Source organism: Tinamus guttatus, unplaced genomic scaffold, assembly GCF_059628265.1.
Source record: "Tinamus guttatus ecotype Peru unplaced genomic scaffold, ASM5962826v1 Tinamus_guttatus_pri_ptg000023l, whole genome shotgun sequence".
Lineage (NCBI taxonomy): Eukaryota > Metazoa > Chordata > Aves > Tinamiformes > Tinamidae > Tinamus > Tinamus guttatus.
In genome coordinates, this window is record NW_028288557.1 from 3,764,306 (window position 1) to 3,779,115 (window position 14,810).

General features: G+C 49.6%; 1 protein-coding gene across 2 annotated transcripts in view; it reads left to right on the plus strand.

Annotated features, from left to right (window-relative positions):
- PRKG1 (protein kinase cGMP-dependent 1) overlaps positions 1 to 14,810 on the plus strand; it is a 305,135-nt gene that overhangs the window by 35,496 nt on the left and 254,829 nt on the right. For both annotated transcript variants that reach the window (XM_010224611.2, XM_088525673.1), the window contains exon 2: positions 7,009 to 7,175. In XM_010224611.2, the coding sequence (XP_010222913.1) occupies positions 7,009 to 7,175 (167 nt within the window). The remainder of the gene's footprint in view (positions 1 to 7,008; positions 7,176 to 14,810) is intronic.

A 14,810-nucleotide genomic window follows, 5' to 3' on the forward strand; every position in this document is an offset into this window, starting at 1 on the left:
CCTGTTTCCTATTAAAAAAGAAAATATGCACATATATATATATAGTACAAGTCCCTCTGCTATGTCCCTTTTCCCCTTCTACTCCTCTTGTTAACCCCCGAGGGCTCCCCTGGCTCTTCCTAGTTCCTCTTCCGAGTTTTCTGCTTCTGCCTTGAGACCTGTAGCTGCTGGCCTGCAGCTCTGGCTTCCCGTTCAAGGGAGACGATCCAAAGTAAATGCAGCGGGAACAGCCAGTTCCCATTCTGAGGATGGGCAGAGCCAGGTGAAGTGGTTTCCGAGGAGCAGGGGCCCCAGACCTGCTGTACAGTGTGAACCGGGCCGCCAGCGGTGCGGGTGCCCCCGTGTTGCTCTTCAGAAACGCTCTTCCCCCCGTCGCCTGGGGTGGTGGTGACAAGCACAGCTCCGCTCGTGCGGAGGGCTCCAGCTCCTTGTGCTGGTGAATGCGCGTGCTTTCCATCACCCCAGGCGCGGCCATGAATCTTGGGCATTCCTGCTTTATTGGAGGAATTGCCTCCTTGGCTCGCCGCGAGGAGATGAACAGCAATCTGTGTAACGCACCGTGCAGCCCGCCCTCGGGACAGAAGTGCTTCTCTTGCTGCTCTTGGAGGCGATCCCGTTTTAGGGCGTAGGGACCTGGCAAGCTCTTGCTCGGGAGTAAGTGGGATCCGATATCTGATTGATATCCCCTCGGGCTGGAATTCCTGGAGGCTTTCAAATCCCTTAGAGACGCTTCCTTCAGTCCAAGAAGGGCCACTTCCCAAAGCTCTTGGAATTACATAGTCTTTTCCTTGCCTGCCTTCCGGTTACCTCCTTCCAGTGTGATATTTGTCACTTACTCTTCAAAATGATCCCAGCTGCCCCCACAAAGAAGCCACCTTAGTCTGCCCCTGTGCTTGAGGCCCATCTCTGTATTGCCTTAGGGACCAGATGGTTTTGTCTTGCCTTGGGTTACAGTCAAAGACTGAAGTACAAGGAACGGCCCAGGATTCTTAACAGACTTGCCAAGCTGAGATGAGCCCCAAAGTGCAGCTGAACAAAAAGCACCTCACCCGGGGCAGCTGCTGCCCGTGTGTTCCACAGAGCTCAGCAGGACGGAGGCGATGATTCGCAGCCGCGGGAATGCGAGTCAGGAGTTCATCTCCCAGATAATGACCATCTCCTCCCCGAGCTGGCTTGAGATGCAAACTCTCTGTGGCACCTTCTCGCCAGGAGTCCCATCCTTGCCGCTCTTCCCTCTGCTCCGTTGCTTCTTGTTCCGTTGACGTGTTACCGGGTTGTACGATCCGATACTTGGGTTGAGCTTTGGCTGTTGCGTTGCTCGGCCGGAGGCACCTGCTGACCTGGTTTGTTACTAGACGGGACGTGGTCTGCAGGAGGGCGCTCTGCTCTTTGCGGGGCCCCGCTGTCTTACCGTGTCCCGAAGGAGCTCTTCGTAAAGCGGCTACATCAGCAGCACTTCTCTTGAAATCCCTCCGCCTCAACTCTCAAGAGGAAGGTGTTATTTAGGTAATCCCATACATCTGCTTTCAAGCACTTGTCTCAAAGCCTGGCAGCTAAAATCACTCCTTTTACCGGATCTTAAGGAAGCAAGAAGTATTTCTCCCCCAAATCCTTGAGAGTATTTATTAAAAAAGGAGGGATTCTTCACGCTGCCGTTGGCTGTTGTCATGCTGAGCGCTCGAAGCTGGAACTTCTGCGGAGCTGCCCGCGTGCCGGGAGCAGCGGTGCCCGTTCGTCCCGCTTAGGCGGCGGCGCGCGTGGAGGAGGCTCCCGGAACGTTTGTAAGCCGAGAGACAGGAGCGAGCCATCTCTGCTCCGAGGAGCTCTAATTGGATTTCTGCATCTCTTTAAATTAGGTTATCGGCCCCTTGGCAGATTTCCTGCTTCTTGCACCAGGGTGAAGTCCATCTCTGTGACTGTGCTCAGTGACTTTCTTCTCCAGGGCATCTGACTGCAGTTCTCTGTGCGCCTGTTCATTTATCACGGCAAAGTGATAGGATGCAGACCTCAAAATACAGTAATAAACTTCGGAGCACTGTTTTTAGGTGCCATGTAGCTGGGCTCCTTATTCGCCTGCAGTCAGGGCTTACTGTTTGGGAGCTGCCCAGGCTGGAGGTGAGTGTGGGTGAGTGACTGATGAATGAACCCTTGTCTTAAATTGACGCTTCCTTTGAAGATACCTTGCTGTGACCTTCCCTGTGCCTTCCCCGTGGCTCCGCTTCTCAGTCTTCATAACTGAGTCCTGCTGCTGGAGATGAACTGAAGAGTTCAGTCTCTGGAGCCCACCGTGACATCTGGGTGCACGTGTATGTTTTTTCCCTTTCTATTTTCATTAACTTGAAACGTTTCCAGCTCAGTCGTGCTGGGTACGTGCATCGAACATGGCAACACGACAACATCCCTCAAAAAAGGGTGTTTTGCAGCTGGACACCTGTCTGTCTCTTGGAGAGGCTCCATCCTTCCTGCACCACGAACCTGCTACGTGTTTTGACCTGTAGCTACTTGGCCAAAGCTTATACATCAGGGGACCATTTGCTTCAAGGAATAGTGGGATGCTGGGTAATGAACAGAAGATACGTCCTCTGCCAAGGGGTCAGTAGTGGCTTCCCAGTGCAGCTGCCCCGGAGATGCCAGGCGTTTCAAAGCAGGCAAACTCTGTTGGCAAGAGCCACCTCTTCCTTGCCAAGTGCGCCAACATTTCCAGCTTCTAAAGCTGCTCTTGTTGTTGTTTTGGTGCACTTTTTTGTGACTTTTTTGGAGAAGGCAAAATACCATCCTAGAATGAAAGGGGTGAATTAGGATCTGTGGGGTGAGCCGTGCTAACATGGGAGAGTGAGCAAAGCAGCTTCGGTGCTCGCGCACTGTTTTTCCACTGACATTTTTCAGTGCAGGTGAAAGGAGAGGGCAATGTTTCTCTTAAATTGTTTCACATTTTAAATATCGATGCTCAAAAATAATGAGATGCGCAGTGACTCAACGGCCTGGTGTATTTAGAAACCCAAGCCAGAGCTCTGTCCACGTACTCCTCTATTCCCACAACTAAAAGTAGTACCTGAGTGTGGGCCAGGTTTAACGTTGCCCTGAGAGCCCAGCTGACTTCCCAGTTGCTCATGCCTCCAACCAAAATGCCAGTTTAGAAGATTTCAGTGCACATTGCTAAATATCATCTTCTTCCCATTGTGACGAAGCAGCAGGCTGTGCCCAAGATGTTCAAGGTCCTTCTCAATCCCTTTCTTTCCCTCTTGGATTTGAAGCCTGGCGTATCATGCTGCAAAAAAGGGTAAGAAATAGCTAGAACATTGAGCATGTTAGAAGATCTTTCCTGTGTAGTCCGGGACATGAACCCTACTGTATTTCCAGTTAACAGGATCAGAATAACTCAGGAGTTATATTTAAAATTCGCTTTAAGAAGCATTTAAGGCGGGCTCTCGCCACAGCCCAAATAAACGGATAACGCAGAGTCAGCGGCTGTTAATGACAGCAGAGGCCGAGCCGGCGCCGAGGTCCTGCCCCTTGCTGCTCCCAGGAGTACACAGACCTTAAAAAGAGCATCCATATGTTTTTATCACAGGCTTAGTTGCGTGGAGACGTTGTCCAGCAGTCGGCACCCTAGAAAGCCACGTTTTCTTCTGCGTTGCCAAAGGTATAAGGTGTCCTATTCTGCCCAGATTTGCTGTGATGCCCCCAGCTTTTAATGCAAAATCTGGAGTGGTATGGGAGGAAGTTCTGCAGTGGCCTTTTTGCAAAAATCGTTTGTAAAAACCTGGGCATGAAACGGAGGTAAGTCTCTGTGGCACTTAAAATTCATAACATTGAAGGAAAAATGTCTTAAGAAGTAGTAAATTCGGATCTCCTTCCATATATTCTGTTGGCATTGCCAAAACTGAATTCCAATCTCCTTTTTTTTTTTTTTTTTCTTGATCCACCCTTGTTAACTATTCCCAATAGTGTATTCCCTGGAAAACTATGCTTGTGTGCGAGCCCCAGTGCAAACTGAGGCTCTTACGCTGCGGGACATTGCAGAAATCCAGAATCCCCCTTGGAAACTTCCCTAGACCTGCATGGCACTAATCTTTCACACATATATTTTTGCCTTTGTTAAAGTTGGCGGATGGCATTCCTGGGGTTGAAAGAAGACCTTTCGGGATGAAGATGAGCACTTTGTCCTCAGATTTATCCGTGTGCCTGAAGGTACGAACCTAGCGCAGAGGCTGTTGTTAGCTTGTGCTTTAGGTTGGAGATTACTCCGAACTTCCCTGTTTATCAAACGCGAAGCACAGACGGAGTAGCAGTCTTGTCATTCATTTCTCAGGAATAAAGAAGCCATGATTTGGTGCCATGTTCCCTGCCCCTGGAGAGCAAGGATCTGGTCTCTTCCGAATGATTCTCCATGGTAGGAGCCGTTTGGTTTCCAAAGAAGTAAATATTCATGCAAATGCACTCTTGAAATAGGGTCATTTTGTACTAGAAGAGACGTTTTCCAGGAGTGTAGGCTGATTTTGTTTGTGGGCCTTTTCCATTAGAGCCTTGAGTGCGAAAATACAACATAAACACCCTTAAAAATTAAAAGATTGAACGAAACCAGCAACTTGCTGAAATTTCTGAGCGCATCCATGGTTATTTTCTCTCACTTTTCCGCATTGAAATGTTGAGGCGCCGCGTCTGGGATGGGTGCCATTCACCGGGAATATGTTTGTAGGATTTCCTGAAGGAAAGGTGCTCCAGACACCCTGCAGCAAGGCGCAGGACCGGCCACGCCAGGCAGGCGGGCACGGCAACGCGTGTGCCGTGAGGAGCTGCCGTGTGCCGTTGGCCTGAGGAGCGCTCGCCTCCCTGGAACAACGGAGTTAATCCTGCTGTAGCTATGACGATATATTTTTAGTATCCAACTGATTTTGAAACGGTTCGAGCTGAGCGTGTCTGTTTTCTTTCTGAAGCCAGATGGGAACGGCGCTGCTGGAAGGGGTTGTAGCTTCACACCGCGGTCCGCGCTTGGGGGCGGCGCGCAGGCCCGGCGTGAGGCGCAGGGCGCTCCTTCCCGCCCCGTGCCGCGGCCGAGGGGCGTCGGGAGGTGATCTCCTCCCCTCCTGCTGCATTTCAGTGTGAAACCCCCTTATTGCAGGGCGACTGTTTAAAGGAATGCTTAGGAACATGCACACTTTTAATGTTCAGATGCAGCAGCGTTATTTCCCCAGCTATTCTGTGGAGATATCTAAGTTGAATACGATGGGTCTTGGCAGAGAGTGTGTTGTGGGTGTTGTGGCCAGCATGGGTTTTGTCTTAATGGTGGCAGTCCTTCATGGACAGTAAAAGGGGTTGAATGACTCAGTGGGCTCCTGCAGGACCTCTGTGTTGAAGGACTGAGGTATTTTGTGCTGGGACTCTGCTGGTTCGGGACTCCTGTTGGAACAGGAGGTCACTATGAAACTCGCGAGCCCCAGTAGTTTGCTCCCATCGTGCATGTCCTGCTGCTGTTCCTCGCTGTGAACATCAGATAGGTCTTTCCTCGCCTCCGTGCTGCTCTCTCCCCAGCCAACAGGCCACGTTTCCAGGATTCCTTCAAACCGTTTGCTGGATTCCTCTGATAAAACCTCTTTTTGCTTCTGTTGGCCTCTGAGTCGACAGAAGAGGTCCAACCCCAGCTAAATTCCCTCCCTTCTCTTGCAGATGTTTCTGCAAGCTGCCTGGGTGCCTTTTGTTTGCTTGCTGTAGGAATGGGAATGGCACTATGCAATGTCACGTAAGGGTTTGTGAGAGCAAAGGGTTTTTGTAGCACTCAAATTTCTTTGTTGGTGGTGGCTTTTTCTCACAGATGGTACTGAGATGTCTGCTCTGCTCCATGTCCTGCCCTTCAGTTAGGTGGGAACTGATGGGCCGTGAATGTGAAGTCGTAGGTTTTGCTGTAGTAACCCCCAAACAATCACAAACACAAAAATGCAAAGTGTTGAAGAACTAAATCTGTGCTGGAAGTAGCCTTGTATCCCCAATAACCTGTATCCTACAAATAACCATTATATCCCTAAGGATGGCTTTCTTTTTGGACTCCTATACCCCCACTTGGCTGCCTTTCCAGAGAGCACGATTCATTAACATCCTTTAAAAGTCTACTCTTTTTTTTTTTCATTTTCCATCTGTTATTTCAGTGACATAAAACTCATTCTGGTGCTGCAGGTTGCAGTTGTCCACCTAGGCTCTGTTCACATCAGCAACTTGTTCAGCCCACGGAAGCAGATCTGTAAGGTGAGAAGCCAAGTGCAGAGGAGCCGGTGTCCACCCTGGACGTGTCTGGGGGCTTTTGGGCTGGTCGAGGTCTGGTCTGATCGTACGGACTGACCCGTGCTGGTGCTCGAGGCCGAAAGGAGGGGATGACTGAGAGTTGTGTCTCCCGCACGCTCCTGGTGGGCATCTGCTTGTGTCTGCTGGGTGCAAACTGACGGGTTGGATGTGACTCTTCTGTCTTCAGAAACGGCTGTTTCCCTCCTAAACTCTTGAATTTGCCTGAATTTCTTGAATTTTCCACTAATGAGTAATCAAAGGGATGAACAGTGTGTTGTGTTTGCAATGGTAATGTCTCCTCTGAATCTTGTTGCCTTTGGAGTCCGATCAGTCTTGCATGTGAGGGCATTTGTTGAGTCTCTCTGGCTTTTATATTACCCAGTCTCTGTCATTTACAACCAGCTAAGTAAAAGCTTTACATTTCTTGTGTGCCTAGGAGTGGAAGATATTTCAAGAAGCTGTTGTTAGTCTTTGAAGTCATCATAGACATGAAACTCATAAGCAAAAGGATCTTGCAGTTCCGTGGAATCTGCTCTTTAATTCAAAACTGGGTCTATAAAACTTGTCAATAAGTTTCAAGGATTTTTTTTTGTGATTGTATAGTGCTTTGTAGGAAGAATTTGGGATTTTTTTGTGGGAAAAACTGGCCTGTTGGGAGAGTGAGGCCCCATACACTGTGTGTGAGCTCAGTTGATGGACATGTGGATAAACCTTCTCCTCTCTTCTTTGTAGGTCCAAGGAACTAATAAAGGAAGCAATCCTTGACAACGACTTCATGAAGAACCTGGAGCTGTCACAGATCCAGGAGATTGTGGATTGTATGTATCCCGTGGAGTATGGCAAGGACAGCTGCATCATCAAGGAAGGAGATGTGGGCTCCCTCGTGTATGTCATGGAAGGTAGGGTCTCACCTGCGTATGTTTGACCTGCCTCTGGGTGGTTTTTCACCACCTGGAGACTAAAACGTGAAAGAAGAAAAGAGAATGGTTTCACAGAAAGAGATTAAGGAACAAATATGTTTGGAAAGTTGCTTGGAATACGCTTGCCTGGAAAAAAAATGATGCTAAAATTGTCCAGCTCGCTGTATACAGAAAGATGGTCAAAATTCTTACCTTAGTGCTGAGATCCTTTAGAACAAACCTCCAGCCACATTTAATCCTGCGGCTTTGAGCTGATGGCTTGCCTGTAAATTAAGGATTTATAAAGGAGAATGTTGTTACAGAAATGGAAAATGGGACTTGACTGTCTCATTGGGCCAGGAGAACATAATAATACCTCCCTACCTCGTAAGACGTTGCAGTAAGTTGATAAATGTTAGGAAAGCATATGGGGATCTTTGCAGCAGCAGTGTATTGTGCCACTAAAAAGAGTATTTTTCTGCCTTGTGCATGAAATGTGTAGGGTTTGTGGTTTGGCACACCTGGTTTGTCATGCCGTGTGCTGCCTTAGGGCTTTGTTTTCTCTGGGAACAGGAGAGGAGGGAATGTTCTGCTTTTTGGGGGATCCATCAGGTTTCAGATTTATCTTAGGGTTTTTTAAGCAAGTATATGCTCTTCTGTAGGAATTTCCAGGCTGGCTCAAACTTAGGGCCTCCTGCTGCAGCAGCTCTGGTCTATCTGTGGCTGGTGGTAATGAGTTCCGATGCTGACATCGTGTTTAACTGAGTGAGCCCAGCAAATAAATTACTGGTTTCACTTGGTACAGTGCAAGTGGGTAGAGGCTTTTCCTGTCTCTTGCTCGTTATCAGAGCTGTCTAGTAGACTTCTGAGCGTTTTGGCCATGAAAAGCCTCCCAGAATAACGGAGGTTTCTCTCCTGTCTGTGCCTTTTGAGCAAATATGGGAAAAACGAGAGATTATGTATAACTCGAGTGCGTGTGTGTGCATACGTGCAGAAAATAATTTCTTAAATTGTTCCTTTAAACAAGAGGATTTTTAAGGCAATAAAGGATTCTTTTAAACATAGTTTCCTGCCAAACTCTTAATGCTGTAGAGCTGCAAATGCTCTCTGGTAGCTTCCCAAAACAGCTTTAATGTTCTGTCCTTTTAAGGCTAAGTCTTTTCTCAGGGCATAGGTTTAATTCCCTCAGCTTTTAATATTTATGCATTTTGCACATTCAAATGGTATTTTTGCATTATGAAGTAGTTAGTGGGGGGGGTCTGCAAAGTAAGTTGTGATATGTTTCTGCCTCAGCATGGAGCGATTTGGTGTTTTTAATTCTCTCTTTGATGGCAGAAACTGCTCTAAGGAGGGGCAGTGCCCATCCTGTCGCTCTGCATGAACTGCCTTAAAACAGGACCTGAATGGTGGCACTTCTCCTGGTGAGACGTGGTGGGATGTGGGGGTTTTAGTGTGCTTCCGAGGCGCGCGGGCCGTGCGGCTGCCTCCGGACACCGCATTCAGCGCTGCCCCGCGCAGCGGGAGGACGCTGCCCGCCGAGCCCGTGCCGTGTCCTGGCGGGGAGACGTCGTCGCGGTGCTCGGGGAGGCCTTCCTGGGCCTGTCTCCTCGAGCCCTCCTGTCCGAGGTGGCCTCGGGCCTTTCCGGCTCGGCACTTGCTCATGTTGCTCCCTCGTGCAGCCTTCCCTGGAGGACGCCAGCACTTGGCTCTGCCCCAGTCTCCTCCTTTGCTCTTGTAACTTAATTTGTGGTTATTTAGAGAGCTCCCTAACTCTACAGAACGCTCTCAAACAGAATTAGGGAGAGTTTACAGTCCATGTTTAGACGTAATGCAGTGAGTGGTAATGGAGCTGACGATGATGTTAGCGATGGGCTGGGTTATGGCAGCGACAGCAGGCTCCTTTGTTCATTTTGGCTTCTTATTCCATATCTTCTCTGCTGCTCCAAAACGCGAACAAAAAAACCCACGCCTGCTCATGAACTCTGTTCTTTACAAAGCTCTCCTGGCAAAACCTCTCTTAATGAACCTCCTAGTTGCGTATCGATACTTTATTTGCTCAGAGATCACGTAAGCACTGCGAGTTTGTCTTTCCTGGATTCCTCTTTTTTTTTCCTTCCTTGTTTGTGAACAGTTTTCACTCCTATTTATCAGGGCTGTGTAGAGCATTTGAGGGTAGTTACTCATGCACATTTCTAATTTATGGTCCAACACTTAGATACAGTCTCTTGCCAGAAGTCTGAGTTTTATGTTGGAGATGTTTCCTTAGATGAAATTAAATCACAGCTTGAGATGGATTCGCCGCCATCCATCACTTGCACTGCTTCCTTCCACGCTATCTTTTACCGTTGCCACATTAAGCTGCGTTTCGAATGTCCCCCTCGCCCTGTGGGGCTCAGCAGATGTGCAGACTCAGCTGAGCTTGGTGAGACTTCCGCACCGATCCGGTGGGATTTCGGTCCTTCCTTGTGGATGTTAAAACGCACGCGTGTGCGGCGCTGCTGAGCTCAGTGAGGGTGAGAAGGGTGACCTGCAGTAGTGGTGCATGGGGTGGCCGGGTGGTGAGGAGGAGAATAAATCAGCAAAGCTGGGGATAAATCAGCTGGTGACGCACGGGGCCTCGGCTCGGGTGCGAGGAGCAGTCGTGCTGGTGGAAACAGATGTTCTCATTCTCTTGCAAACTGTGTTCAAAGGTCTAAGGAGCACTGCTTTTATGTAGTACAGAGGAAAACAGCGAGGAGGGTCAATAAAAAGGTCTTCAGTCTATTAAAATACTCAAATTAACTTTTTTTGCATTTTTTTTTTTGTATTGGTGATAGCTGCCGTAACATCCTCCTCTGACTATTTGTTTCTCTGGAAATTAATGTAGAGGTTATATCATAAACTATGCTCCTGAGCTCAAGAACGGGAGCAGAACAACCCTTCCTGGTCCCTAGCGTGCTCTAGGATGAAAAAAGGAAGAATTGGCTCTAGGTGCCCCTGGTGAGTCACAGCTGAAGCTCCTAGACTCTCCCCAGCTGTCGTTTTAGGAATTCTTTCGTTTTTCTTTTTTTTTTTTTTGATGTGCTTTTTCTTTGCCTTCAGGCCTTCCGAGTCCCCCTTTACGCTTAAAGGAGACTGTTTTCACCCTCAGCCTTTTGAACGGCTTCTTCAAAGCAGTGAAAACCTCTAGTTGGGCCATCCCCTGGGCCTGTGGCTCTCTTGGGAGCGCAGAGGTGTCTCGGGAAGGACCGTTTTCCTGGAAAGCTTGCCAGGATTGCAAGGAGAAGAAGAACCGACTCTCTGCAGCCCTTTGAACCGCAGAGAGAAGCGCAGGAGGTCGTGGAGAAGCCGCCGCCTGGTCCCCGATGGATGAAGTCCTCGGGACCTCAGAGGAGCGCCTCGGTCTTCCGGGGTCTTTGCTGTTGGATCGAGGCTGGAGCAGGCTAGGGCCTGCGCCATAACTGCGTAATTCAGTGTTTCTGCAGGTGGACAACGATACTTTGAAGCCCCTCGATGCTCTATAGTGTCACCCATGGATTCTGCATTAGTCTCTGTTGCCACCCTCCCTCTGACCCCTCTCTTCTCCCTTTTCTGCACACTGCTCCCGTAGGAATCTGATTTAACAGCACATAATTACTCCTTTGGTCCTCGGGTCTTGTGAGCCAGTCAGAAGTGGGGATCCGCGAGCTATTTTGGATTAAAGTAGGCTAAACGCCTCTGCTCCCCAGCGCGAGCCCCCAGTGAAGTTCCAACCTGCTTGATGTAGGCCCAGAATATCCTCAGCATCCCCCCGAATAAGTTCTTGGAAGGGTAGTTGGGTCCCATGTTTCCATTTTCCCACCGCTCCAAGGATCTTTGGGAAGGCAGTGACGGCTGCACCCGCCGTAGCCGGGCCTTTCCTCTTGCTGTGAGGGTGTGTGTGGTTTTAAGGCTTGTTCTGCCTCTCAGGGCAAGTGGTACATGTCCCGGAGCCTCCCCCAGCCCGCAGGCCTCTCTCCTGCAGGGCTTCGGGACTCTGTTCGGTGTCTCGTCCTCCCGTGCGCACAGACCAGGCTCAGTGTTGCGTGAGGGTGGCCTCTGCTTAACATAACGCTTTTATTTTTGCTGCTGTTTAGCAATTTCACTCGTATCTCATAATTCCAGCCGTGCCCTCGCCTAGACATGATTAAAAAACCAGCTTTGCATGTGTATTTCTTAAAGCAGTGTCCTGATCTACTGGGAAAACCTGAGAAGATGTCGTCATAAATGATATTAATGGGTAGAACAAGTGTATTTCGAGGCTGGCAGCATAGAAGCTTCTATGGCTTGGCCGTCGCCTGCTTTTTTATTGATGCAGTGTGAAAACTTGCAGCTCCAGCAAATTGCTGTAACTTAGAGGCTGAAGCAAAGCAGCAAGTGTGCGTTTCCCACAGCAGCCTCAGCCTTACTCCAAATCTGTGCCATTTGCCTGAGGACTTCATGCATCTTAATAGCGTGGGTTGTTTCTGCGTGAATTTCCCACGTACAAAAAGCTGCTGGCGTGGAAGTGGAGCAGAAGCCGCTTTGGTCTTTGCAGAGGTTTCTCAACTTGTGGAAATCAGGCATTATTTCAATTGCTTTTTACTTGACATTACTGCACTGGTGCTTTATTCCCCCTCAAAGCCCCTTTTTGTTGCAAGTGAGACTTTTGGTTATTTTTTAGTGATGCATCTCTTAAATCCTCCAGTATCTTAACAGTTAACTCGTGTAAAGATAGTTATTTTCTGTTGCCTGTGACGGAGACGGATGAATAATTGAATAATACGAAGAATTTTCTTGGTGATGGTTCCTTACAGGCAGTGCTTTGCTCCTGCTTTGAGAGGCAGGAGGCATTTCTTGCTTTAGAGAACTAACTCTTAGCACTTTAACAGCACAACGTGACTGATGAAGGTGTATTACCACAGTACTCCAGTTCTTCTGCAGTGTGCTTCACAATATCCTCCTTCGCCTTTCCTCTACAAGACTAGTCCAACCAAATGGAAAGTCGGTCTCTGCCTTTTCTTAGTGTCCTACTTTCGAATGAGTCATTGGCAAAATTGCTGAATCGGAGCAAACCCGGCGCTTGGAGAAGGGAGGATTCGTGTGTTGGAGAGCCCAGCAGAAGCGCTCCGAATTCTTGGCTCGCGTGAGTCTGCAAGGAAGTTCTGCAGGGATATCCTAAGCAGTGGAAGGCCGAGATGTTGCTGCTTGGCTATGCTGTTTCCTGGGCCCATCCATGCTGCTTTTTGATGTACGGACAGCTTTTTCAAGCTAATCTTACGGTAAGTAGTGGCAAGGGAATGTCATCACGCTAGAGAGTACTGACTGATTCGATCCTTTCTGAGGAACCAGCGTCCGATCTGAGGTTGAGTTCAAGCCAATATACGTTGCTGGAGGGAAGCCACGATCAAACAGAAGCTAATGGTTGGAGTCGCAGCAACTGCTTCCTACTTAAAGAATTAAGAAATGAAGTTTCTTGGAGCACTGCCAAGCTGCAGGCAGCCCAGGGGAGGCTCTGGGCAGTGTAAGAGCCGTTCAGGTGCTTGGCAGCACTCGCGCTGGGGGACGTCGTGTGTCTCCATCCTCTCGTGTGTCCTTCAGCTCGGGCTGTCGCTCCAGCTTCCCCGTCAAGTTCAGGTGGTTCCTAAGCTGTTACATTTCCCTGTTAAGAAGACCTGACAATATCTTTTCGCTTCCCCTTTGGGGAAGAAATTGCACAGGGGTAACATGTCTCAGAAGGTTGCGAGTGTGCAAGACACACAACAAACGGGTATTTTTCCTCCTGTCAGCTCACGCTGTGTTTATTTTTGCCTGTTAAGCAAAGAGCACTTCCCCCAGAAGCAGGGTTTTATTTACAAAATCAGTTGCTCAGATAAAGACTCGTTCGTTTTATTAAAAGCAGCTGAAAGGGGAGGCTCGAAAGTCTCTCTGGTCTCCCCCGCAGCTCCCTGGCTCCTTTTTGCTGAGACGCCCACGACCGAAATGTGGAATAAAAGGGCTTTTCATGGCAATAGTATCTGGTAAAGTGAGGGGATTTTGACCTTTGCTCCTGCCTGTTAAGATCCACGGCCACATAATTGGGTCTGTGCGTGGAGCTAGAAAGGCTCCAGTGTTGGCAACGCCGACCCTTTGTGGAGGAGCCCGCGGTGCACAATGTTCCCTGTTGTTTGCTGGCGTGTGGTTTCGTTTCGGGTGGCTTTTAAAGCTGATCTTCCAGAGATGTTTTAGAAAGGAGGGAAAAAGAAAAAAAAATGTGCTACTCAAGACTCATGTCCTTCTTCTGTTGCCCCATGGAGAGCTGAAAGCAAGCAGGTTGAGGATGAGGATGGAGAGGAAGGTTTCCTGCGTGTTCTTTGCGCTGGAAGGTCTGGCTATCGCTCGCCTGAGGTTTCCTTTTGAATCTGTAATGAAAAATAAGAAGAGAAAACAGGCAAATGGGGAAAGAAAGGGGCTTTTGGTCTCTCGAACATTGAGATCTCTCGTCCATAATTGAAAGAGGAGCTGAAGTGGAGAGGGACGAAGCCCCATCAAGGCACCTCGGGCACTATCAGCTGCCGTGAGTGGCTCGGCCTGGCTCTGCGGTTCTGCACACGCAGCAGGGCAGGGGCACCGCAGCCCCGAGGTGACACTGCAGGGCAGGGGGCACTGCAGCTGGAGGTGACATGGCAGAGCAGGGGCACTGCAGCCGGAGGTGACACGGCAGGGCAGAGGGCACCGCAGCCCCGAGGTGACACGGCAGGGCAGAGGGCACTGCAGCTGGAGGTGACACAGCAGGGCAGAGGGCACTGCAGCCGGAGGTGAGGCGCTGCGGCTGCTGCTGCTGCCACCTCCACCGTGGTGCTCCTCGGGCGGCGTTTGCGGAGAACGCCAAGGGCAAGTCCTCCCCACATCGCCGAGTTCAAAATTCACTCGTCTTCCTTAAATCCTTCCCCTTGCTTGAATGCATCCCAGGGAAGTTCAGACTAGATTCACCTCGCCCCTCAGATCCATGGAGAAACTCCTGCTGATTCCTACGGCCAAGGCTCCCTGCTGACCAGATGGCCTGGGTTGAGAAGTGACACGAAAGGGAATCAGGTCAGTGAGATGTGGAGATCTTTGATTTGCTTCCTCAGCAAAGTAGTTTATTTTTATTTTGGCTTTAATGTGTTGGTCCCAGCCTCAAACTTCTGTATCGCCCTTGCTGATCAGTCTGGGAAAACGGAGAATTTTCTTCAGCTAAACAAATCCCGCTGAACACTGAAATGTCAGGTGGGCGTTTGGGCTGTGTTCCTCTAAAATAACAAATGAAAATGTGTCCCGGCAGCTGCTACCCCAGCACATCCCGGCGCGGCTGATAACGAAACGCGGTCGGAATCCGCTGGAATTAAGATGGAAGAGCAATAAACCAAGATGTTGGCCATCCTCGCGGTAAGTGTTTCCTGCGCCTCCCGTTCTGCCTGCAAAGAGCTCTGTTGGGAGACGCCTGGAAGATGAAGTAGCCCTTTGTGCGTGCACCGGATCGAACGAAAAGCAAAGGCAGCAGCTGATGCGCGCGCCGGTGCCGCCGCGGAGGAGCAGGCGTCCTCCTGGAGCCCTGCCCTTGCGGCCTGCCCCAGTGACTGCGTGTCATTGCCCAAAGGACAGAAACCCTCGTCTTGAAGTGGCAGGAAACTGGAAATC